General features: G+C 41.9%; 1 protein-coding gene across 1 annotated transcript in view; it reads left to right on the top strand.

Moving 5' to 3' along the window:
• Positions 1-9,641: 9,641 nt before the first annotated feature.
• USP53 (ubiquitin specific peptidase 53) overlaps positions 9,642-25,582 on the top strand; it is a 28,230-nt gene continuing 12,289 nt past the window's right edge. The window contains 11 exon segments of the mRNA XM_033159861.1: positions 9,642-9,795; positions 15,943-16,571; positions 18,884-18,976; positions 19,750-19,855; positions 19,858-19,883; positions 20,453-20,566; positions 20,647-20,729; positions 21,482-21,587; positions 23,107-23,253; positions 23,975-24,124; positions 25,136-25,307. Of these exon segments, the coding sequence (XP_033015752.1) occupies positions 16,428-16,571; positions 18,884-18,976; positions 19,750-19,855; positions 19,858-19,883; positions 20,453-20,566; positions 20,647-20,729; positions 21,482-21,587; positions 23,107-23,253; positions 23,975-24,124; positions 25,136-25,307 (1,141 nt within the window). The 5' untranslated portion in view covers positions 9,642-9,795; positions 15,943-16,427.

The raw sequence follows: 25,582 nt of genomic DNA, 5'->3' as shown, positions 1-25,582 counted from the left end.
TTGCATCATGCAGATCTTATTTGTGTATGGATCTGCACATGGCTGGGATCCCCAGCAGTTGGCAGAGTTATGCAGTTGCACAAGTAATATCTACATGTGACAGGCCTTATAAAAATTACATCATCTGTAAGTTAAGCATTGATTAAGTAAATGAAATGCTTTAGGAGACTTGTGTTTTCAAAACCAGTTTTGCTGTGATAGTGATGCATGCTGCTGCGTCAATAGTGAAACGAGGACCAGATGCGGTAGAGGTGACATAATAAGAGTAACAACAAAGTCTTGTGGCACCTGAAAGGCGAGCAAATTTACAGTGATGTAAGCTTGCTCATGGTCAGGAGCCCACTTCATCAGGTGAATAATGTGGTCATCTAAGTGATATGTGTTGGAAGATGTGTGAAACAGAGAATGTGAAACTTGTGAAGGGGGAAGAATGTTGAATCAATGGATAACAAATGAGAATACACCATAAAAGTAATGAATGGGGCGTGCCTTTCCCCCTGCTTTTATGGAGGATGCACGCACAGGTCACATTTGAACCTCTGCTGCAAAATATGGCCTGTAAATTCACAGACCTCAACTTCTAATTTTATTGTGAAGGAGCACTAGGAACCAACACTGCTCTGGAGATAAAGCATGCACCAATTTGTAAGAGCTCTTAAACCACTGGGGAATGAAAACATGTCCACACATGGGAGGAGAGTCCCAGCACTATTAGCTCATAACAACTCCTGATTGCAAAGGGAGGAGAGCCTCTCTATTGGTTCCCAGCTCATCCTTTGAACCCTTCTCTAGGCAACAAGCCACCAGCTCCTACTTGCTGCTCAGGCCTCCTACATTTCCTCTAGCCTTGATTTGTCCCTTGCTTCTGCTTTTCTGCACCAAGACACCTCCACCTGTGCTCCAGCCTGGTTCCTGATTTGCTTTTTGCTTCAGTTGCATGCAAACGACTCATTTCTTTCTAGCATTCTCCATGATTGGTCCCCCCCCCATCTTTTGTCCAAACCACAATAATCGCAAACCATTCTAGATTGTTCAGAGTGGCTGGGGCAACCCAGTCGGATGGGTGGCTAATAATAATAATAATATAATAATAATAATAATATAATAATAAAGCAGTGCCTAGATAATGCTTCGGGTGGCCAGTTATTTTTCACCAAAAAAGAGGACATGCATCACCAACAAAAAGAGACTCAAGGATGGAACCACTTTGTATGTAATTTGCATGAGTTAATGTATATGCACAGATACAAAATAATTGCTATAATTTAAAAAAATGCATCTCACCATAGAGGTGAACAAGACTGTGGCCAGGTGAGCTGTGTGTCTGCCCAGTCTGCTCTCAGGAAACCCAGCCAGATGGGCGGGTATAAATAAACTCCTCCTCCTCCTCCTTTGTTGATGGGCAATTTCCAGCTTCCCTAGTCTCCCTTTTAGGATTATTTTCAAATCACATTTGGGACCAGACCGCCCTCTTTAATGCAGGACTATGACCATCCTAATCCTGCCCTCGCACTGAGTTTCTCATGTCTTTGATATTGTACACATGCTATCTGTGATGCAGCTGCATGCTGGCAAACAAGCTCGTTTGTGGAGTTTTCAAGAATGAACTGAACTGACTATGGAGTTCAGTACTGTGCATGTTTACCCAGAAGTAAGACTTAAAGAGATTCCATGGGCCTATTTATTTACTTAGAAAGCTTTACATCACTTAATACCATCATCACCATCATCGCCATCTCTAAGCGGTTTACAGAAATTGCATTGTTTCAACTTTCTGATGTTTGCCCCCCAGCTCCTTTGGGTTAGGAAGGGTAGGGTAGAAATGTAAGAAATATATAAATAAAGAGCAACATTCAATAACATTTCCTTAAAGTAGATAAAGACAAAATGCAACTGCACATCACGAATAGCACAGTGTACAAAACAAAACAAAAATCGAGCGTCCAGAAAGCCAGGGTAAACATAAATTTGGAGGTTGGCCACATGACCCAGAAAAACTGTCTGCGGACAAACGTCGGCTCCCTCGGCCAGTAAAGCGAGATAAGCGCCATAACCCCAGAGTGTTTGTGACTGGACTTAACTATCAGGTGTCCTTTACCTTTTTACTGCCTCTGCTTCATGAATTACTCAGGAGAGGGCATTTTAGTAGATGGGTGCTGTCCACCGAGAAGGCTTGCTTCTATGTTGTCACCTGTGACAATCTGCTGGTGAATTCCTTGGAATATCTTAATGATTAGATTGCTCTCTAGCAGGGGAGATGGTTTACTAGGTATCCTGATTCCAAGTTGTTTAGGGGTTTTAAATGTCAACAACAAAACTTTGAACTTGGATCAACAGGGAATAGGCAGCCGTTGTATTAGCATGCCCCCCGAAAGTCACTCATGCTTTAAGCACATTTAAAACCCATGGCTTCCCTGAAAGAATCCTGGGAACTATAGTTTATTTCTCATAGAGTTACCGGTACAATTCACAGCACCCTTAACCAATTACAGTTCCCAGGATTCTCTGGGGAAAGCCACATGCTTTAAATATATGGTGTGGATGTTACCCAACGCAAGGGGACCTTAATTTAATGGGAACTGGATCCTCTTACACTCCGAGCAAAAGAACTAAAATATTACATGGATCATTGCACAAAAAGGTGGCTATCAATACAATTCCGAATCTATAGTAATGCAGTTTCTCATGGGTGGGTGAAAAGGCAGGACTGATACTATGTAATGCTTGTATAATTCCCTGGAGTTTTCCATATTAAACATGTAATCCAGTGTGTTCCTTTAAATCCCCCTAATTATGGGTGCACTTTTCTCATGTCCCAATTATTTACAATCTATGATTTGTGGTTATGAAAATAAACAAAAAAATGCTTTCCATACAATGTGTGCTTTATTTCATTCAAATATGCCTTAATAGGACATTGTCCGAATAGGGGAGTAACAAAAGCAGAGAGAAATTGGCACTTCCTCCTCTAAAAGGGAGAAGAAGAGGAGGAGGAGGAGGAGGAGGAGGAGGAGAGGAGGAGGAGGAGGAGGAGGAGGAGGAGTTTGGATTTGATATCCCGCTTTATCACTACCCGAAGGAGTCTCAAAGTGGCTAACATTCTCCTTCCCCTTCCTCCCCCACAACAAACACTCTGTGAGGTGAGTGGGGCTGAGAAACTTCAAAGAAGTGTGACTAGCCCAAGGTCACCCAGCAGCTGCATGTGGAGGAGTGGAGACGCAAACCCGGTTCCCCAGATTACGAGTCTACCACTCTTAACCACTACACCACACTGGCTCATTGTGTCAATGAGATATTTGGGATTGTCCACTCCTTAATGGGCTACCTCCTAAATCTGTGCCATTCAGAAACTCAGATTTTGCCCCCAGAGAAAGCCCGCTGTTTGCTCTACCACAGACAAATAATATTCACAACACAGCTGAAACTGAAGTTTTATTTATGGCCTTTATATATTGGCCTTTAGTTAAAAAATATCTGAGTGGCTCACAAAAATCAGTCATCATTGGGTTGAGCCTGATGAAGCAATAATAGAGGGAGCGTTCTACATGATTATAAGCCTTAATTCTAAATAAGGATTTTAGGCTGTAATCCTGTACCCACTTACTTGCAAGTAAGTCCCCTGTAGAAAGAGGGACTTTATTTGGGTACATGCCTAAGATTCTATTTTTAGTTGCAGATGAATCAGATTAATGCCCATGAGTTACATTTTATTTATTTAACAAAATTTATGTACTGCTTGATTGTAATTAAACCTCTAAGCAGTTCCCAAGAAAAGCAGTTTATAGGCAGTTTGCCCTAGTCACATCAAATCTCTACAGGCTACCTGAAGTGTTGGTGCTTAGACTGTGGCTTGTTTAAACCATGGTTGACCTTTAAATCTAAACTGGGAAACTGTGGCTTAATCCCTTTTTAGTAATCAGGATATGAAACGAAGATCAAATCCCAGATTCATCCTGGTTAATAAGCTGGGAATCAAGCAGTCTCCTGGTTTGGATGTAATAGAAAAATGAGATTTAAACAAGTCATGATCTCAGATCTCACCCCCGCAGGGGGAGGGGGTCAGGGGGAGGAAAGCATACCCAGGGGTACAATATATAGCTTGTTCTTGGGTTGATAAGCCATGGTTTATAAATCCAAGGTATTACAGGTATGCTTGAACCAGTCTTCTGAACTGATTTTCTCCTCTAACTTGGAACCTTCCTCAGCCTGAAAGATGCTGAGTTTCCTATCCATCTAATAAATTCCACACTGTATTATGCCTATTATTGATTTTATTCTTTTCCTATCTTTTCTGACTGGGCGCCATCATCTTGCTGTATGACCCATCATGACAGAGCCCAAAATTTTGCCTCCCAGCTCACTTTATACATATCTTCAGAACACTCCCCCCACCCTCTGTGTGTATCCTCCAGTTCTTACAAGCTTAGCTTCAGGCACACTTGTAAATACTTTAAACAGTCGCTCTTAGGTTTTTTTCCCTTCCTGTGCATTTCCCAGTAGCCAGAGAAGTCACGTAATAAACCTTGCTGCTGCCGCTTTGGTTATTTCACCCACATTGCCTTCACCCTTAACTTGCCTCAAGCAAATTTGTTCTCTTTTAAGTTCTATGAAAATCCCTAGCACATACCTGCCAGCAAAAACTCTTCACTATCCAACGTTTCTGACAATGAAACAGGGTACCTTTCTTTTATTTATTATGACTAATGTTAATACTGGGCTTGGCAACAGAGGGGAAGGCAAACCCGAATTAATACAAACAAGAACAAAGGCGGGAATAGAGCTGTATGTGTCTTGTAAAAAGCCGTCTCATTTCCTCGGTAATCCAGTTTCTAATTCAATGACACAAATAAGCCCCTAACAATTTAGGGAGCACTTGTTTGTAAACTTCCTAATGTTCCCTACTGTGCAAACTGCAATAATCTCACCACATGACATAGCAATGCTAGAACTGGACACTGTATTATGAAAAGTGTGTTCCTAACAAAACATAATCAGTGTTAGAGGGTAAGTAACTGATCTTTTTGTTGCTTGCGTCATCCTTACAAATTTGCTGACATGGTCCAGCTATTTCTCTTAGGATATTGGCTACCAAGCAAGAAAAACTTAAAAGGCCAGAAAACGTTACCTTGGAGAGTTCATGTCTTTGTGTAGATGCTATTCTGTTTAGGCCAACTAAGTTAGAACTGAACCAATATATTGCATAGTGAATTTATTTGCAACATTATTAGGCATCTCAAAGAGAAAGCAACAGGAAATCAGAAATAATAATAAAATTAAGTGCATATTCTTCCACTGAATTTAAGAAAACTCTCTGGTGAGTAGTACAACTAAACAATATCCAATGGTTGGATTGGATAAAATGTAAATTCATTTTTAAAAATGACCTTCCATTCAAAATCAATCTGTCTTTAATTTGAAAATCTAAGAATGTAGGTAGGTAGGTATGGTTATAAGATACACACTGTCCTTTGTATTGCTTCTCAAACCTTGTTCTTATTTTTACAAAATTATGCTTTTCTAATCTGATATCTTGAGGAAAGTTACATTTTAGACATTAAAGGTGCCTCACACTACTAACTCTATTTCCCCACACTTCTGTCTAACCCTTTGCAACATATATATTTTCAAACATGTTTTTTATCTAGCCTTTTCTTGCAAGCTCTGTCAGCCAGGAGTCATATATCCATTTTAAGCAGAGATGGGGAACCTGTGGCCTTCTAGATGTTGTTGGACTCCATCAGCCTAGCCAGCATGCCAGTGGTGAGAGATGATGGGAGCTGTAGTCTGATCTAAGGCACACTATTTATGTCGTTGTAGTAGTGTGAAATCACAGCAGCACTGCTCCCTACTGTGCTTTCAGGTAGCGCAAGAAACCCAGGACCACTCAGGAGAAGTCCATGCCAGTAGCCCAAAGGATGATACTGAGATGCAGAATAGCAACATTGCAAGCTCCTCCCATGTGGTCTGGAGATACTTGTGGTAGTGTGGTAGCAGTATGCGCTAAAAAAAAAAAAACTTCAAGAACACGAGTATTGAGTCTAACCCAGATATCTGAAGGACCCTCTCCTACCATGTAGACCTGCCCAGTTGTAAAGATCTGTAGGTGGGGTCCTCCTGGTACTATCACCAACCTCTGAGGTTTACAGGGCAACAGCATATGCAAGGGCCTTTTTGGTGGTGGCCCTCAGTGCATGGAAAGCCCTCTTGTCCAAGATGCACCTGGCCCTGTCACTGTACAATTCCATTGACAGGTCAAGATGCACCTTTTTGCCCAAACCTTTGCATACAGCTGAGTGATATGGAGTACCTGCTTCTGTTTTATTGTAAAACTCTTTTAAAACTGTTTTAAACTTATTTTTAATTACTTAAATTGTGTTCTGGAGATGTCCTGCCCTGAGACCTTATAGTGAATGGCAGGCTACAAATTCAAATGAACCAACAAGCCTCAAAGAGGATCTAGGAATCCAGAAGTGAGAGAGGGCATTTTAGCAGCTGCAGAAGAGACGGTTCCCCAAAGATGCCCCATACGACTGCCACGCAGCTTCTCCATGCAACTTCTGCGTTGTCCACATGAGAACAGTGACAAAATGGAACACGGAATAAACTTGTTTTCTGCTATTGCTGAAAGATCAAAGCAGTATAGTAAAACAACAAAATTGTGACTGGAAGCTGTACACCGGCTCCCTCGGCCAATAAAGCGAGATGAGCACCGCAACCCCAGAGTTGTCCGTGACTGGATCTAATGGTCAGGGGTCCCTTTACCTTTAATCGCTCCATCCAATTGGAAGTTTCTGCCATCGCCATCACATTACTCCCAACAAATTCCAACGGAGGACAGATTCACAATAGATTTTACCCCTACTGCACAGTGCCACCTCTTTCCAATGTCATGAAAACCCAAACATAAGAGTTTTCCTGGCAACATGACCCCACATACCTTTCTTGTTTGTCCATGTCCTTCCTTCCAATAATATTTAGTCCCTCCAGTTCTTAAGCCATTTGTGAAATCTTGCATCAGACCTTTCTCTCTCCTTTTTCAAGATTCATGCTGGCCATTCCTTTCCCTCAATTCCCTGTCTCGTGGCCCAGTCTCACATCAGTCAATGACTGCTTACATCAGTCATTGGCTCGTAGTCCTCCTCCATGCTTTTTCAACCCTTCTGTCCCACCCCCTGCCCCCATCTCACATCATACTTCAAGCAACAGAATACATTTTCTCACCTTTCTTAACCCCCAAGATTTCCCTTTCTTATTAACGTCTCAATGCCTAGGTTAATTTGCTTGCCCGTCTTTTCAGTGGCCACTGCCTTACTCTTCCCTCCGGGTTCTGACTCATAGCCCTAGGCTACTCTGCACTCCCTCAATGAACTCCATCCGTGTCTGGGTTCCTTATTCCTGGAATCCTCCTCTCCTTGGATCTCTTCCACAACACTTCCTTCCCCTGGGGCCTATGATCTTTTTCACATGAGCAGCTCAGAGTTTCATTCCCTTAGCCACTGTAATGCTTATGAACATTCCATGTTGTCGTAGCAGGATATGCAGATGAGCATACATTTTCTTCATCACTGAGTTACACAAACCTCAACCAGGGGCCAGGATTCATAGAAACACAACTCTCCTGGGCAGACTTGCTCCCAGCTTCACAGAAAGGGGGAAAAGGACAAGAAAAGAAGGGGAGAGGGAGCACATATGGATACAAGTGGAAAAGAGATGGTAATATGCTAGGCAGGGGAAGACAAAGGGATACTAGGTGAGGTAAGAAGAGGGGACCAAGCACAAGGCAAAGCAGGTTCCATGGTTTGGGAAACTCTCAGCAATAATCCCCTGGTGGACACTTCTCCTAGCTTCCCTGGAGAGGTCTAATCCTCCCACCACACCATCCACCACACCGTCCAGAGGGAGGTGACCAGACAGCAGCTACTGCTCCTTGCAACTACTGCCACAGCTTGCTGACCTGAGCAGGCAAGAAGCATCTGGTGCTACCTTCACTTTTTCTGACTCAGTGTTCTTCAATCATGGGTCTCCAAATGTTGTTAGACTTCAGTTCCCATCATCCCTGACCACTGGCCAAGCTGGCTGGACATGATGGGAATTTAGTCCAACACCTGGGGACCCAAGGTTGAGGAGCACTGTGCTAGATGGCATGGCCACTGGAACTGGGTGAAACAGGCCTAGACTTCCCAGAGGGAGCCTATGAAGCTGCTCCTTGAGGATACCTGACAGTAGAGATGCTAGAAGTAAAGCCCCATCCTCTGTGCTGCCCAGAGGGAGATGGTGATGAAGTGGAGGCAATGGCTCCTCTTAACCTCCATCACTTGCCCAAAGATCAGTCTCACCTTGCCTGCAGCAGTGCCCAGCCTATTTCCTATTGCTACCCACTGCAGACAGAAAAGCAGCAGCAACCACTTCTTTGGACAGATGCTTGCTTCCCTGCATGGGTGTTAGGAGCTGTTGCTGCCACTGTGACAGGTCTTGGCACAGCATCCCCGACAGTGGTGGTGGCTTGTCAGGGGTGGGTACCAGCGCGGACCTTTCCAAAGTACTGGTGCCTAAGCTATTCACCAATGCCAGCCTCTGCTGCCAGCCCTAGAATAGGATATGAATGGTGTGTGTGTGAGACAGAATAAAAATAATAAGGGTATAAAGGTAAAGGTACCCCTGAACATTAGGTCCAGTTGCTGATGACTCTGGGGTTGCGCACTCATCTCGCTCTATAGGCAGAGGGAGCCGGCATTACCTATTTATCTACTTGCACTTTGACGTGCTTTCAAACTGCTAGGTGGGCAGCAGCTGGGACCGAGCAACGTCTCAGTACTAGTTAAGGGGAACTGTGAGTGGGCACAGCGCTGTTCAGCTCAGGTCCAGCTCGCAGGGTTTGTACGGGCACCTGGTTGGCCACTGTGAGCACAGGATGCTGAGACCTTAGAGTGAAGTGTGGGTAAATGATGATGGTGGTGGTGGACGGGCCGTTGTCCTGATCCAGCAGGCTTGCAGTTCCAGTTCCGCAGCTTGTTTACTTCGGCTTCTTCCCAGCATCCTTCATCAGCACTCAGGATGAACAGAACCTGAATCCCGCGCGCGGCCAACCTCCCTCGCCACGCCGTCCCAGGATCTGGGGTTGATTGATCGATCGATTAATTAATTAATTAAAGGAGGGGGAGTGGGCAAAACACTGAGCTTGGGTTGGATGCTCCTGGGATGACGTCACGTCCCCGCACTTTCAATCACTCCCGGCCTTCGTTTCCCTACGGCCTCCCTTTCCTTTGCCCAATCGGAAGCCGGCATTTCCCCCGCGCGCTCTCTCGCTCTCTCTCTCCCCCCCCTCCCCCTTTCCACTTCTCCCTCAGCGTCTGAAGTCATCGGAATGAGTAGGAACTCGCTCCAGACTGCCCCGACTACTTGCCCCGCCCACGCCAGTCAGCTGCTGCTGCTGCGCGCGCCCGGCCTGCCCGTGCGGGAGCGCGCCGCCCGCGAGAACTCTCCCGCCCTGCCGCTTCTCTTTCCTCCTCCCGCCTCCCCAGGTTCTGCCTCTCTCTCTCTCCCTCCCCCCCCCCCTCAGCAAGGGCGCTCGAGCGCCGCCGCTCCAAGCGGGAAAGAAAAGTTACTCAACGGGGAGGGGAGGGGAGGGGGAGGGAAGAGGGAGCGAGGGGGCGGCGCCACCGCCTGGTGCTGCTGGTGGTGGGCGGGGGAAGGAGCCCTGCCTGCGGCATAGTCTGCTCGCTTGCCGGACGGAGGAGCCCGCGCTCGGGATGGGGAAGAAGCGACTGGCGTGGCGGCGGCGTCGCACCGGAGGAGGTGAGTAGTCCCTCAGGGGCGCAGGGGGCAGGGGACGCGGCGGCGGTGGTGCTGCTGAGGTGGCCGTGCAGTGGTGGTGGTGGTGGGGCTCCCAAAAGGGGGAAGCGGCGCCTCTGACGCGGGGAGAGAGCGAGTGAGGAGCGCCGGCCAAAGAGGCACGACTGGGAGGAGGAGGAGGAGGGAAGGGAAGGAAGCGAGGTGGCCAACGGCTGGCCTTTCGAAAAGCCGGTCGGTTGAGAACTGGGGGGGGGCGGGTAGGGCCCGGGGTCCTTGGCCAGCTTCTCTCCCTTCCACGTCCACACACACCCTCACCCTCCTCCCTCCAGCCTGGAACTTCCTGGCACGGAAAGTTTTTCCTCCGGCGGCAGGTGCCTGAGGCGGCGGCGGCGGTGGGTGTGAGCTGAGCCTGAGTTTACCCCCTCAAGGGCCAGCTCGTTGGTGCCCCCTCGGATTGGGCCCAGCATGTCTGGTGGTCGAGCTGGTCGGCTTCTTGTGCGGGGGGGGGGGCAGACACGACACGCCTCTGCTGCCCACCACCACACCTCGCATTCTCACGCATCCCTCCAGGGCCCTTCGCGGGTGGGGTGGGGATTGAGGGTCTCCTTGGTGGAAAGCCTTTCTTTCTCGTCCACCATCGCCTTTAAAACAACAAGAAGAACCTGTTCCTCCCCTCCCCGCTGTATATTTCTCCTTCTGGTTGTCGAGCCCTTAGAGCCGGTTTTTTTTTTTAAATAATAATAATAAAACTCTTCCTGCTTGTTTACTACTTCACGCTTTCTGCTCCAGCCGTCGCTGCTCCGTATCTGTTTATTGGCTGTTGAAATGGCTGGGCTAATGACAACTCTCCGCCCATACCTTGCTCTTTAATCCGGAGCCTTAAGTGTTTACATGCTGCCGGTGGCCCGCTCACTCACAGCGTGTGGTACGGTTTATGATTTTTCTCCTCTCTTCTCCCCCCCCCCCAACCCCCTCCATAGTTAAGTTCAGCAGATATTTTACATCTAATGCAGAAGCAAGTAATCAGCATGTTTGTGATTGGAAAGCGTGTTTAGGGCCATTGTTTTGACTGCCATTGCATCAAACAAGGTTTTGCTAAATTTAACGTTCCCAGATCATTGAAACCTGCGTGATAGGATCTGCATAGTATCCAGTACAGTATCTGATTTCCCATTCTTGGGTATGTGTTAGTTTCCAGCAGATTTTTGGGCCTATTTTAATCCTGTGTCTTCTCTAATTTGAGTTTGTTGATCTTCTTGTATGAAAAAGACCCACAAATGACATGCTATATTCTTTTAAAAATATTTTTGGTTTGCATAAAATACTTGGGATATCCTAATTTTGAGTATTTATGCTCATGAACATGCTAAATCAATGAAATTTCATTTTGTTAATGTGGCTAGCTCCAAAAGTGTTAAATAAGTGTTAATTTTTAACCTGGATGTTACACATATGCTCAGTGATTGGCATTAAGTAAGGAAACTGCTTTTGAAGTTTACAGGCAGTTTATGTGTGGCTTGCTGTACTGCTTATGAAATGAAAGGGTGACATAACTATCAGGTATTTACAGTTTTCTTCACTGAGCAGTAGAACTGATACTTGGGTTTCTGTGAAGTTTTTCAGATATCATATTGATGCTTTTGTGAAAGAGCCACCCAGGGAACTTTGGTAATAACACAGTATTTGAACGAATAAATACTTGCAGTATACATTGAATGGATAAATACATGTACAGTATTAGCGTGTTTGTTGGGTGGGATATATTTCTTGCCCAAAGCCACGCTTCATAGTAGCAAGTAGTGCAGCACAGGTGGCTGCAGTGGGGTGGAGAGAATTAACAGAAATTGGAGCCCTTCACCCTTGAGTGAACAGAAGTACCTTTCTGAAAATAGGTCCCATTGAGCACAGTATTTGCTCCTCCAAGCTTCAATACCCAATGTATTAATTCTTTTAATGCAGTAAAGGTAATAAAAGTAAAGGACCCCTGGACGGTTAAGTCCAATCGAATTTGACTGTGGGGTGCGGCACTCGTCTTTGCTTGCAGGCTGAGGGAGCCAGCGTTTCTGAAGAAACCCATTGAAAAATCAAATAGTAAAAAAATATTGTAGCAATTGTCTTAAGTGAATATAATTCATACTTTGAACTGAATAGAGCAGATCAGATTGCAGTATTTGCCGGTAATGTTAAACGGCTATAAATCTTGGAAGCATTTCAAACTAGATTCAAACATCAGATTCAGTCATTGTTTCAGTAATCTGTCAAATGCCTTGCAGAGTAAGAAATGGAAACTCTCAAGCCATAGTTATTTGATGTTTTCAAAACCTTCCAGTTTATTTATTTTTATAAATATTTCCACCTTCCTGAAAACTGACTTCACGTGTTCAGGACGTGGTTCCACCCCTGTGCATTGTATGAAAAGATTATTACTGGAATTTTGATGTTAAATTCACAAGTCTCGTTACATAGAAGTTCGTTCTAAGTCTTCTAAGATTTATAGTCTGCTAGAGCAGGTATAGGCAAATTGGACTATTTATCCAGAAGGAGGAAGAACTAAAATCATATGGCCCCCCCCACAAAGGTTCAAACAAGAGTAGAGTTCCACTAAAGGTGAATTCTTGGAGGTCAGAAGCAATTTGAGTATGTATTTATTTAAAATCACAATTGTCTCCAAGCGGTGCAGATCAGATTGAATACAATAAGATTAAATCAGTTAAACTATAAAACCAGAAATTACTTAAAATACCTGCTGGAATAAGAGCATATTCAGTAGATGCTGGAGGTTCAGCAGGAAGGGCCCTGTCTAATCCTAGGTCCTATGAAATCTAAATAGTTTGGGGAAGAGATGGCACTGCTTCAAACTAAAAAGCGCACTATGTCAATAATATATTTATTAAATATGGTCATATTTTGACTTCATTAAATGGAAGTTGCTGTACTTTTTATTGTTCTTACTGCGAGAAGTGAGTCAGACAATGCTGCATTTTGTGGCTACTTTATCCTGGAGGAATAATGGTGGAAATGGCTGATACAGTGGGGATGATGTCAGGAACTCTGTTTAAATCAGCAGGTGTTACAATGGTCTGTCACTGTTAGCTAAGTACATAAGACCTGCACTGGATCAGACCAAAGTCTGGCATCCTATTTTCCAAAGTGGTCACCCTGGAGTTTATTGAAAGTGCACAAAAAAGGCATGATGACAACAGCTCTTCCACATTCTCCCACAGCCAAGGTGTGTTGCCACTGATGATGGATATTTATGCTTGATAAACAAACTGTTGATAAACAAGCCTTCCATTAATGTGTCTAGCAAGTGACTATCATTTATATTTTGTGGCAGGAAATTCCATAAGTTAATGCATCATGTGTGAAGAAGTACTTCCTTTTGACTATTGTGAATCTATGATATTTAATTTGCCTGAGTGTCAATAGTATGAGAAAAGTAGAGAAAGCAGAGAAATACTTCTCCAACATTCTTAACTTCTATCATGATTTTCCCCTCTTCTGAACTAAAAGCCCCAGCCTTTCTGTTGTTAGGGAAAGTATCTCAGCCCCTTGATCATTGGAGTTGCCAACTTTCACAGCTCTGATACCCTTATTGACATGGGGATTCTGGGTGTTAAAAAGCCACCTGCAGTTTCTGTTCATAGGACAAATTATTCTAGAGTACTGCTGAATGTTGCACATGGGTTAGTATTCCTTACAGCTTTGTGTCGATAATGGTATATCGTATTTGCTACACTATTTTAAGTTAGACCCCCAAAAAGTTCTTTTAAGACTGGCCTGCATACCTTTGTCAGCATTTCTGTAATAATTATTTTCTCTGAGAACATACAGTGTTTTGTTTTTAGACCACCCATGATGCCTAGCATCAAATGGTGAAATGAATATTTTCATGTTTGTTTTCGCTAATTTTGGTTAATACCATAAACATATTATTTCAATAACCTCACACACAAAGAGAAATTGTTAGTCTGTTGTTTGAATCTGGTTCCAGAAGCACAAAATGTGGATTGGTTCAGAAAATGTGTAAGACGTTGGATAGGGAGATAAACCTAATTTATTACTCACATAAGGTGGATTTAGTGTTTGAAAATATATTGTAATGCTGAGCTTCTACCAAGTTGCTTCAGATGTTTCATTCATCTGACATTTTGGGTATGTAGATGTACTCCAATTTATGTGGAAATGTATATAGGCTCTTGTTTTGAGCATACCATAGCTGTTCAAATTTAGTGCTAATACCTCTGGAATTGAAGTAAGTTGCTACAGAAGTGCAGTTTAAATGATACCATTGCATGAGTACAAAGAGTCTGTAGAACTGGTGGAAAAATACATAAAATGTTGGCTTGGTTCAAAGTAACTTTATTCTCTTTTTGTACAGCCTTCATCTGTAGTTACACTCATTCAGTACTACAAATCTTTTCTCAGAAGTCAACTATCTAATGTTTTTATTTTGTCTTCTGGATTTACTCATTACCTGTGTATCCTTTTGATTGTATTGTAGCTCTAAAAAGACAGCTAACTGAGCAGCACTGAGTAACTGTCAGAATAATAGTAGCAAATCCAGTCGGGATATTCAAGAGCATGGATGATCATGGCCAGACCATCCCCATCCAAGAGCAGTCATAGCTGCTGAACCAGCTAAAGCTGGAAAAGGCCACCTGGGCCTCAAATGACAAAGCTTGATCAAGGGACATTCCTAAGCAATACATCTGCTTTGTTGAGTACAGCTTCATCTAGAACAGTCTGCACTCCCAGAGTCTGAACACAAGAACCACTGGTGCATGTGACTTCAGACTTACTGGGATTTAGCTTCAGTTTCTTGATTCTCATCTAGCCCAATACCAAGTCCAAACGTTGGTCAGTCTCCACCTGATTCAATGGCAAGAGAAGTAGAGCTGAATATTAGCTTATTGATGGTGCCTTACCCAAATTCTCCTAATGCCACCACCCAGTCAGTGGCTTCATAATAGATCAGAGATGGGAACCTGTGGTCCTCTAGATATTGGACTCCAGCTCCCATCAATCCCAGCCAGCATGGCAATTGGTCAGAGATGATGGGAGTTGTAATCCAGCAATATTTTGAGGGCCACAGATTCTCCATCTCTGATATAGATGTTAAAAGATTGATAGAATAGAACATTGTGGGATCCCACAGCACAACTGGCATGGGGGTTGTGCAGCCCCCGATGCCATCTTCTGAAGCTGACCCTGTAGATAGGTTGGAGCCACCCTATATCTGTGCCTCCTACCCCAATCCGCAAAGCCTGTATTATTTCATTTCATTTATTAAAAGTCGCTGTGGGAGTAAGGAGGAGAGGAGCAGGGTTGCATTCCAACTCCTGGCAGTGATCATTAGGGCAACTAAAGCTGTTTCAGTGTAAAACCAAACCTAGGCACAGAATAAATGGGTCTAGGTAATGAGTTTCATCCAAAAGCACATTGAGTTGGCTGCCATCAGGTATTTGTGCCCCAAGGACTTTATATGTTATGCTATCAATATAGAAACCTAGAATTGGAAAAGAAAGCTAACAGCTGGATCTTAAGATAAGTTAATTCAAGGTTCCATAGAAAGAAAGCTTTCTGTTCCATTATTGTAACTACATTCCCCACATTGAGACCCATGTTGGGCAAATGATTCTTGCACTGCAGGTGGTTGGACTAGATGACCCTTCCAATTCTACTTTTCTATGATTGAGTTCAACACGATCAGCTTAAGAAATGCCTGAACATGGCAGCTTTGATTAGCTAACACTCTCTTTTTGTAGTGGTTGACAGCAGTTAAATGTGAGATGATGATTTTAGGAAGTTTTTTAATCAGTTGGTAGATGTATTATACTTGGTAGATGCTTTATACCAAGGTTCCATTGGCAAATGTATAGGTGAAATGCGTGTTGCATCATTTGTATGTTCTTCTGACAGATTCCTGGGATCACTCATTCCAAATGGTGAATGGTCTTGGAAAATGAAGTTATTAAATCCACTTACCATCTCTCTCTTCAGCTCTTACAACCCATCTCTACATCCCAAACAAATAGATGGATACACAGGACTTCTCTCCATTCCAGCTATGTTCTGTCTTTGCTGCTGTCAGCTGTGTACTTCAACTCATTTGCTAACTTCAGATTCCCTCTCCCTTTTTCCTTACAGATTTTGAAAGAAGACAGATACACGGTAGAATTACTTTTGCAAACCACAGGAAGAAATGTGATTTATTTCTTAAAATGAAGAGAAAGAACCAACCTGCAAAAAGACTTGATTATAGCTAAAACTAGCTAAGAATTCCTGGTTTTTTCAATATATAGCTGCCATAGTATTTAAAAATTATCTTCCAAAGAGTCATTTGCACTAATATTAAAGAAGAAGAAAAAGTGAAATGCTATAAAGATTGTCAATAAGTATTTGTATGGCTTATCATCATAATATTACATGATCTACTCACAGAACAAAGTTTTTCACATTTTATTTTATCTTTATTTTTAAAAAATAAAAAGAGCAGATGCGATATTGACTTAATGCAATCTGAAGAGTTGGACTTCTGAACACAATGCCGTAACTTAAAGGCAATTGTCAGGACTAGGTTCGCTTTGCTTGGAATCCTTCAGTCTTATTTTATAAACACTGTTTCCTAAATAATGGCATGGGTAAAGTTCTTGAGGAAACCTGGAGGAAACCTTGGAAAAGTATATCAACCTGGAAGTGTGATGTCTTTGGCGCCTACCAAGGGCTTGCTAAATGAACCGGGACAAAACAGTTGCTTTCTTAATAGTGCTGTACAGGTAAGGAACTCCTCATATTTAATGCAATAAAACACAGATCAAAGACCTATTTAGTCCAGCATCATATTTCACATAGTGTCCAATCAGATAAAGCCTACAAGCATCATAAGTTATATTGAAAGCTGGCTATTAGTATCATTAAAATGCATTTCCCCCCATTCACTATGTATCTTCCAAGATTGTACATGGTGATAAGAATGAGAAGGAGCAACAGCCTCCATTTTCCTTGCCTTGCCTTTTGTACAGTTTGGTTCCAGAAGGAGGGGATGCAAGTGAATTGGCAATAGTGACTGTGGTGAGGAGGTGAGTCCACAAGAACCCAACAGCCAGCAACGAATTCAAGTCCACTGTAGATAATTATAGAATCTTGAAACCAATGTTTCTATGAAGCATATACTGGTATATGCTAATCTAACCTTGAGTCTCCCAATGTATTTGCTAAGCAATTTTCAAGTAATTTGAAACTTTTTTAAAAAACAACAAGTGAACCCTGAGGCTAGCAAACGAGCACAGTGGCTTCCCATTATTGAGCTGGTGTATTTTCCAGAAAGGGCTGTCATTTTCCCTTGTATGGCAGCTAGCATGTCTGATAATTGCTGCTTGTTTGTATGAACAGGCTCTTATTCTACTTATGCTGAATTTGTAGGATTTCATAATATTGTGGTCATTTGTATTCCATAGAAAATACATGTTAAGCTGCAACTGAATTTTGTCTTAGTTGTGCTGAATTACATTTTTTTTAGTATGCACATATTATCAATGTTTGTCATTTAATCATTTTTGGTAGAAGACACGGAAATGCCATTTACCTTCCCACTACAGCGGTACCTATTTATCTACTTGTACTGGTGTGGTTTCAAACTGCTAGGTTGGCAGAAGCTGGGACAGAGCAACGGGAGCTTACCCACATGTATTTAAACAAATTTGACACTGTGTTTTCAGTGGTTGATGAAGTAGTGGTTATCCTTGGCAAAGAGGTACCACTTCATCAAAGTAGGACTGCAGACTTGAATACATCACTCATAATTGGAAAACTTTCTCTTTAATTGATCAGCATTTCAGCATGGGTGTTATCAAGCTTTACTTAAGTAGGAAGAAAATAATTCCTTTGAAAAGCCTTTAATAGGTTTCTTTTACTAACCTATTAAGGCCACACACAGTTACAAAAGATTCAAGAATATGTGAACATAATTTACCATCGGAAGTAAATTGAGAGCATTTTAGAATGCACATTCAATGAAGTTAAATGAACTTGTAACTGATATGTTTGGAGTGAATATGCACTGCTATATATGCATTTAAATAGGGCCATGCTGGCATTAGGTTTTCTTCATAGTCCTACTTTAAATATCTCTGCACTTTGACATTGTATCCCTTCTTTCTAGTATTTGTTCAAAAAGAGTAAGATAGGATAGAAGGATTTGGGATTTGTTCATGGAGAGAATTACATGTGCAGACAAAGCTTGATTTGATGTTTTCAGCAGTTAGAATTGCTGTATTAGAGACAAGCCACTGTTTAAATTGAACCATAGCTGGTCAACTCAACCACTGAAAACAGCTGTGTGTATGATAGCCTTTCAGCTATCATGGGGGAAAGTAGCTACAGTATTTCAGTGTAAATTCTAATACTTCTTAATTTTGATTTTCCAGTTATTCTCCCTTCTAATAAGTAGTTGTTTGAATTTGCACTGGAATTTTCATGCCAGTGAATCTAATGGCACCATTAAAAGGATCCTATTTCTAAACCAGAGATGATGAGCCTACAACTCCCAGCATCCCTTGGCAGGATGATCAGTGGTCATGAATGCTGGGAATTGGACTACAAGTTCTCCCCATCCCTGTTCTGAACCATCATTCATTCATTTTACCATCCATCACACAAAGATCTCAGGCTGGTTTACAAAAATACATACCATAATAACAAACAAAAACAATACCACTCTCCCCACAGTTTAAAAGGCCATAGATTGTTTAATTAGCCAAAGACCTGAGAGAAAGGCAACGTTTTGCGTTATGCCTAGAGATACGTAACAAATTTGCCAGGTGAAACTCCCTGGGGAGAGCATTCCACAAGCGGGGATTCACTGCAGAAAAGGCCCATTCTTGTGTTGCCACCCTCTGGACCTCCCACAGAGGAAGCAGATAAAGAAGGGACGCAGATGATGATTGCAAGGTCCGGGGTCTAGTACTCCATGTTGTCATGGTGTATCAGTACTGTAATGAAAGATCAGTTTATTGTAGGCCTTCAGCTATATATGTGGACAAATGTGTTATTGAAGAAATTGAAGCTTTTATTTTCTGCTTCTTCTTAGGTTTTATGGCAACTTGACATATTTCGGCGAAGTTTAAGAGGTCTATCAGGACATGTTTGTCAGGGTGATGCCTGCATATTCTGTGCTTTAAAGGTAAGTTAGAATCACACTAGTTCATATAGAGATTTTGAAATTCTTATTCGATGGAAACGTGATTCAAAACTTGTTTTTGTGAAGGAGCATTTGTTAACAGCTATATTGCTGCCACTTAAGTATTTTGTATACTGTTGTAATTACAGCAATGGAATATGGATTAGAAAACTGGGAAAGAGGGGACAGAGGAGTCTCTTTAAATCCCTAATAGCATATCCTTGAGAGGGAGAGCAGGGAGTGCTAGAAATCTGAGCATGAACACTTCTTTGAGGATATACTGAAACATTGTGTTGCTGGTCCCACTTGTCATTATTGCATGGAACCTCCACGCTCAGTATACCAGCTGCTGGGGAGCAACTGTGGAGTTGGGTTAATGTCCTCATGCACTGCTTTTGGGTTTTCTGGATGTTACTGATTAGACATAGAGGGAAGCAGTCTGTTAGATTAGATCAATATTTTCTGATTCAGAGGTCTCTTACATTCCCTTCATCAGTGCAAGGATTGCTACCACCCTAGGGCAATGTCTCATTGGAAATCCCATTTATTTTCTTCAGGGTGTAGTTGTGCAGAAAATGGGAAACATGGCCCAATAGAGAGGGCAGGTAATAACAGTTTTTTCTCTACTAGAAGAAGAAATATTTGGTATTGCACAGTGTTCAACATATCAGACTTCACTGAATTTTTCTCCTAGATGAAGAAACCACTGGAGTATGCTAGCCTATTTAAAAACTGGATATTCAGAAGTATTAATTAATGGTACTGTTGACTTTCAGACTATATTTGCACAGTTCCAGCACAGTCGAGAAAAAGCACTCCCATCAAATAATATGAGGCATGCCTTGGCTGAAAGCTTTAAAGATGAACAGCGATTTCAACTTGGTTCATGGATGATGCAGCAGAATGTTTTGTAAGAGCTTGATATTATGCTTTTCTTTAAAATTTGTCTTTGATACTTTGTGGTTAGTTTGGATATAAGAGAGACATACAGTGGTACCCCGTGTTACGTACGCGATCTGTTCCGGGTCGCACCACGTAATTTGGGCATATGTAACACGAACGAACAAAAAAGAAAAAACCCGGAAGTTCAATATGTACACAACATCTTAACCTGTAGGTGTTTGGCATCACTGTGTTTTAGGATGAGAATTAAAAGGAATCTAAATATTTAGGACACTAAAGTTCTATAGCCTTTTTAAAAAGGTGGAGTTGAGAAGAATACACACAATATGTATTTAATACAATTATTGTTGGAGACATTGTTTACTGTCCATTACCTGGAGCTAAGTGGAATTGTAATTCATAACAAGTGAAGAGACAATGTCCCTTGTGCTTTGCTTCACCATTATGTGGCATGAGGGTATCCGGGAGGGTACTGGACCTTCAGCATGGGAGTCTGGCATAGCATTATAGGTAGTCTAAATGGCGGGAAAGCAGGATATAAATCTATTAAATGAATCAATGCATTCCTTTGTTTAGGAAAACATCCTTGAGAGAATTCACTATCACATAGTGCCAAGCAGTGAAACAGATATGTGTACTTCTAAATCCTGCATTACCCATCAGAAGTTTGCTATGACATTATATGAACAGGTAAGATTTGTGTCTGTTGTTGAATTTAGTGCTCTTAAAGTTGCTAAAGTTACAAAAATTAAAACTTTCTTTATTTGTAGTGTGTATGTCGCAGTTGTGGGGCATCTTCAGATCCTTTGCCTTTCACAGAATTTGTGCGTTACATTTCAACAACAGCTCTATGGTAAGAGACCTTGTTTTCTCCCTTCTTCTTCCCCAAACCTCTTTTATTTTGTTCTTTTTATTTCCAGATTCTCATAGTATGAGAACTGGGAATTCCAAGGAATAGTGGAGAATAGAATGGAGGTGGGTGTGCTCAGTACCTTGTTGATAAACTGAATAATGCTTTAAAAAGTCACTAACTCCCAGGGATACACATTTTTTGTAAAGTTTTCCATAATACCTGTTACTTGAGGATCAAACACGTTTGTAGCTAGCCTTCCTAGGACACTGCTACGTTTATAGGCTATATGGTGTTTTAACTTCAATAGACATTCATATTATTCCTTTTTCCTGTGATATACCAAAAATTAAATCACTGGTTTTTTGTTGGTTTGTTTGGAATATCCTAAATACATTGTAACACAATAAAATAGAGAAACAAGAGATGACTGTTCTGCAAGAGTTAAGGATTCAATGACAACCTAGCAGTTCGAAAGCACGTCTAAGTGCAAGTAGATAAATAGGTATCGCTCTGGTGGGAAGATAAATGGTGTTTCCGTGCACTGCTCTGGTTTGCCAGAAGCGGCTTAGTCATGCTGGCCACATGACCCGGAAGCTGTCTGTGGACAAACGCCGGCTCCCTCAGCCTATAAAGTGAAATGAGCGCCGCAACCCCAGAGTTGTCCGCGACTGGACCTAATGGTCAGGGGTCCTTTTACCTTTACCTTACTATAGTATTATATGCGAAGTTTAAAATTTACTTCTTCTCTGCAGCAATGAAGTTGATAGAATGTTGGAAAGACATGAACGGCTCAAGCCTGAAATGTTTGCAGAACTGCTTCAGACTGCAAATACTACTGATGACTTCAGGAGCTGTCCTGTGAGTAAATGTTTCTGTTTGGGCTAACTTCATAAAAGTGATGAAGCTGAACACTCCATGATCACTGTATAATTGAAAAGGGAATTTGGCCTGTTTCTTTCTCATTGATTTATCTTTGGAGATCCATGTATAAGCTACCCTCAAACACTTAAATTTAGACTAATATTGTAAAACTGTCTTGGATTACCACATTCTGAAGCCCTCTTTAGGTGTAAAAAAAATGTGCTGATAATCCCATGAAGGAGGAGAATGGGAATGCACACATTTGCCCTCCACTTGTGCAGATTCTTCCCAAAGGTTCTCTTTGGGTTGGGGGGATGTCTGCAGCAGCTCACTGTACCAAACACACATAGCCTGCTCGGAGTTCCAGTTCACAGGGACACCCCACATGCATTCAGTAGGCCACCCTGCTGCACATATGGTCTTAATCCATAGACAGTTTTTGAGATTGGTCACCATGAGCACATACTGCCATGCTCTTCTCTTTCATGGGGTTACTGCCATGTGTCTATGAATACCTGAAGAAGGTTTTAGTGTAGGAGGCAAGTAGGGCATGGACAAGGTCCTCAGGAAGATAGGGAACTGCCTCTTGGATGTATTAATGAGGACCACTGCTTATATTCCTCTGGCTCTCAAATGAAGCAAGTTGCTTTGAGAATCTATTTTTTTAAAATTGGTGTACCTTATTAGGATCTATACATGGAGCAGGACAGTGTGCTTATTGTTTAGAGTGCATACAGTTGTGAAACAAAAAAATCATCTTGGGGAGTATATTCATTTTAATAACAGAAATCCTACCCCAAAGTGAGAGATGTAACTTATTCAATGTTTCCATATTTTTCTTAATTTCTCTCCATGTTTTGATGTAATTATCCTCATACAAATTTATACTTTTGGGGTTATCCAATACCCAAGTATTTTACCTTATTTTTAATTTCTATTCCTGTTATTTGTTGAAGTTTTTTCTCTCTTTTGATTCTATTTTTTTTGTTATTTTGTTAATAATAACACTCAAACTTAGAAGTATAGGAATGGTCATTTCAAATAATTTTACCTGAAATAACTGTTGTGATTTAGACCTTTCAGATGTAAATTATGTGGTAGTAAAGGGCTTAAGGTGTCAGAGTAAAATATAATGCTTTATAAAACTCAGTGGCATGACTTACTAAACAAAAATAATATTTTGCCTTCAATTACTTCCCTCCTCATTCTGTCAGAGTCTGGATGTGTTGCAGAAATATCCAAGTCTGTCAAATAGCAGTGATCTGAGGACTAAATAACAGTAATCTATCTCTCTGTCTTCTGTAATCTATTATAGAAAGTACTAGTAAGAAACTCAGCTGAATAGGGCATAATTACGATTAGTTTGGTGTTTATTTTAGATCTAAATAATAAGTTGCTAAAGTAACATGGTGTTTGTTAAGTAATTGTGAGACATATATTGTTCTGAATTCGATGTGAAATAGATAAACCCTGAGGATTCATACTAATTAGTCTTTATCTTTTCTCCTTTTTCTAGAGTAACTGTGGCCAAAAAATAAAAATCCGACGTGTTCTCATGAATTGTCCTGAAATTGTCACAATTGGCTTAGTCTGGGATTCAGAACATTCTGACCTAACAGAAGATGTCATCCGGAATTTGGCAACACAACTTTATCTTCCAGGGGTATTTGAACAACAACGTTTAATATAATTGTTTTTGGTCATCCACACCATTTAAAAACTTCTATGTTCTTTTGAGAGCATTGTATACCAAAGAGGTGCTCATTCATTCCTGTCTCATAGTGCCATCCTATGCATATCTACTCAGAAGCCCCATTGAGTTCAGTAAAGTAAATGTGCATAGGATTGCAAGCTGCAAGGGGGGAAAGTGTCTTTTAAAAAATACCTTAACATTTGACATGTCCTCTTTTCAGTTACCATAGCTAAACTAGTATAAATAAATTTTTAAAAACAGTAACAATTCAATAAAAAAAACCCAACAATTCTTAATCTTTTTCAGTTCTCTGACTAAAGAATGTAGGACACAAACAAATTTTAGAGCAGTTTAAGGAGACGGGAAATCCTGATTCAGAGCAAAAAATTTGACTGAATCATTTTTGAGATTGCCTGAAGGAGTTTGCCCTGTTGTGGTCCAGTCATGCTGTAATTAGGAACATGTCATAAATAGCAACTACATACACAGTTATGTGTAGTAAATAACAATGTTGGGAAAGGTGACTAATTATCATATAATGACCAATTGTTGAAATCAATGATTTTGTCTACAGTTTGTTTCTATACTGCTAACTGAAGTAATGAGCTATATCCCATTTTTCAGCTTGGTTACATAGATTTCATGCTTTTTAGCTCTGCCATACTTTTTGACTGATGAATCATTTTTGCAGCTGTTCTATAGAGTTACAGATGAAAATGCCAAAAATAGTGAGCTTTATCTCGTGGGGATGATTTGCTACGCAAGCAAACATTATTGTGCCTTTGCCTTTCATACCAAGAGTTGCAAATGGGTGCTGTTTGATGATGCTAATGTGAAAGAGGTAAGTTTAGCTGTTCTGATTTGGTGATCTTTCTACATAACTGCCTAGATGTGTTCAAAAGTAAAATGCAATACTTACCGTATTTTTCAGTCCATAAGGCGCTCCGGACCACAAGATGCACCTGTTTTTTAAAGGGGAAAAACCAGGAAAAAATATTTTCCTAGTTTTCCTCCTCTAAAAGTCAGGGAGGGGGGCGCTGGAGGGGGAGCCCCTTCTCCCTTCACCGCAGCTCATCCCCGCTCGGTTTCTCCCCTTGTCCCCATGTCCCTTTAAAGCAAGAGGGGATGAGCGTGCTTTGGCATCGGCGCATGGGGCTCAGGGTGGTGGAGAAAGCAGCGGCATCCCCGCTGTTTTCTTCACCACCCTGCGCCTTGCACCAATCGCAAAAGCCTGCTTTTGGGATCAGTGGACAGCGCGTGGAGTGGTGGAGAAAATCCTCCACCAACCTTCCTGCCGCCCACCGATCCCCAAAGAAGGCATCTCTGCTGCCTCCCCCCACCTCCTGCTGAACACGGCGGGGGATGGGGAGAGGCAGCGGGAAGCACAGAGGATGTTGCTGGATCATGCCAGCACCTCCGTCGCCGCTGCCTCCTCCCGCCGAACACGGCGGGGGGGTGGGGGGGAGGCAGCGGGAGCGAAGCCTTCGCTCCATAAGGCGCACAGGGATTTCCCCTTCCTTTTTAGGAGGGAAAAAGTGTGACTTACGGTGCGTACAATACGGTATATGTAGTTCTGACAGCCTTGATGTCAAACAAATTACCTGAATTCTTCTAAAGCACACATACTTTCTGACAAGGTGTGCTTTGTTACTCCACTAAATTTTCACTGTTAGAAAAGAAATCAAACACTGACATGAAAGTAGATCTTTTCTCTTAAGAAGTTAGAATAATCTCTCTGAGAAGTTAAGAGTCAAATGAATATAGATTAGATCTATTTTATCATCATTGGATTACAACTACTACTTCACTAAATTAAATTACTTATATATTTCATGAAAACATAACTTTTTAGGTTGGAACAAAATGGAAAGATGTGGTGTCCAAATGCATTCGGTGTCACTATCAGCCATTGCTGCTGTTTTATGCAAATCCAGATGGTACACCTGTATCAACAGAAGATGCACCGAGGCAAATAATTCACTGGTCTCATTATAAAGCCTGTGCAGGAAATGGAGAAGAACTTGGTAATGCACTTAGCTCTTTCGTCATATTATTTAAAAAAATTTTTACTGTGTACACAGTCTACATATACATGATCTATTGGTGTGTCCTGAGTTAGTAGCTGGAAAGAAGGAAGCAGCCAGTCCTCTGCTGTAGCCTTGGGTAGTATGAACTAGCCATTGTATATGCTGAGTTTTCCACTACTCCTGATCTACGTTTAATGTCAGTTGCTGTGCAATGAAACTGACTACTTGATGGTTCTCATGAGAGTGAGAAACATGGGAATTAGCATCCCTGT

Source organism: Lacerta agilis, chromosome 9 (assembly GCF_009819535.1).
Source record: "Lacerta agilis isolate rLacAgi1 chromosome 9, rLacAgi1.pri, whole genome shotgun sequence".
NCBI classification, from domain to species: Eukaryota; Metazoa; Chordata; class Lepidosauria; order Squamata; family Lacertidae; genus Lacerta; species Lacerta agilis.
This window is presented reverse-complemented; position numbering and strand designations above follow the sequence as displayed.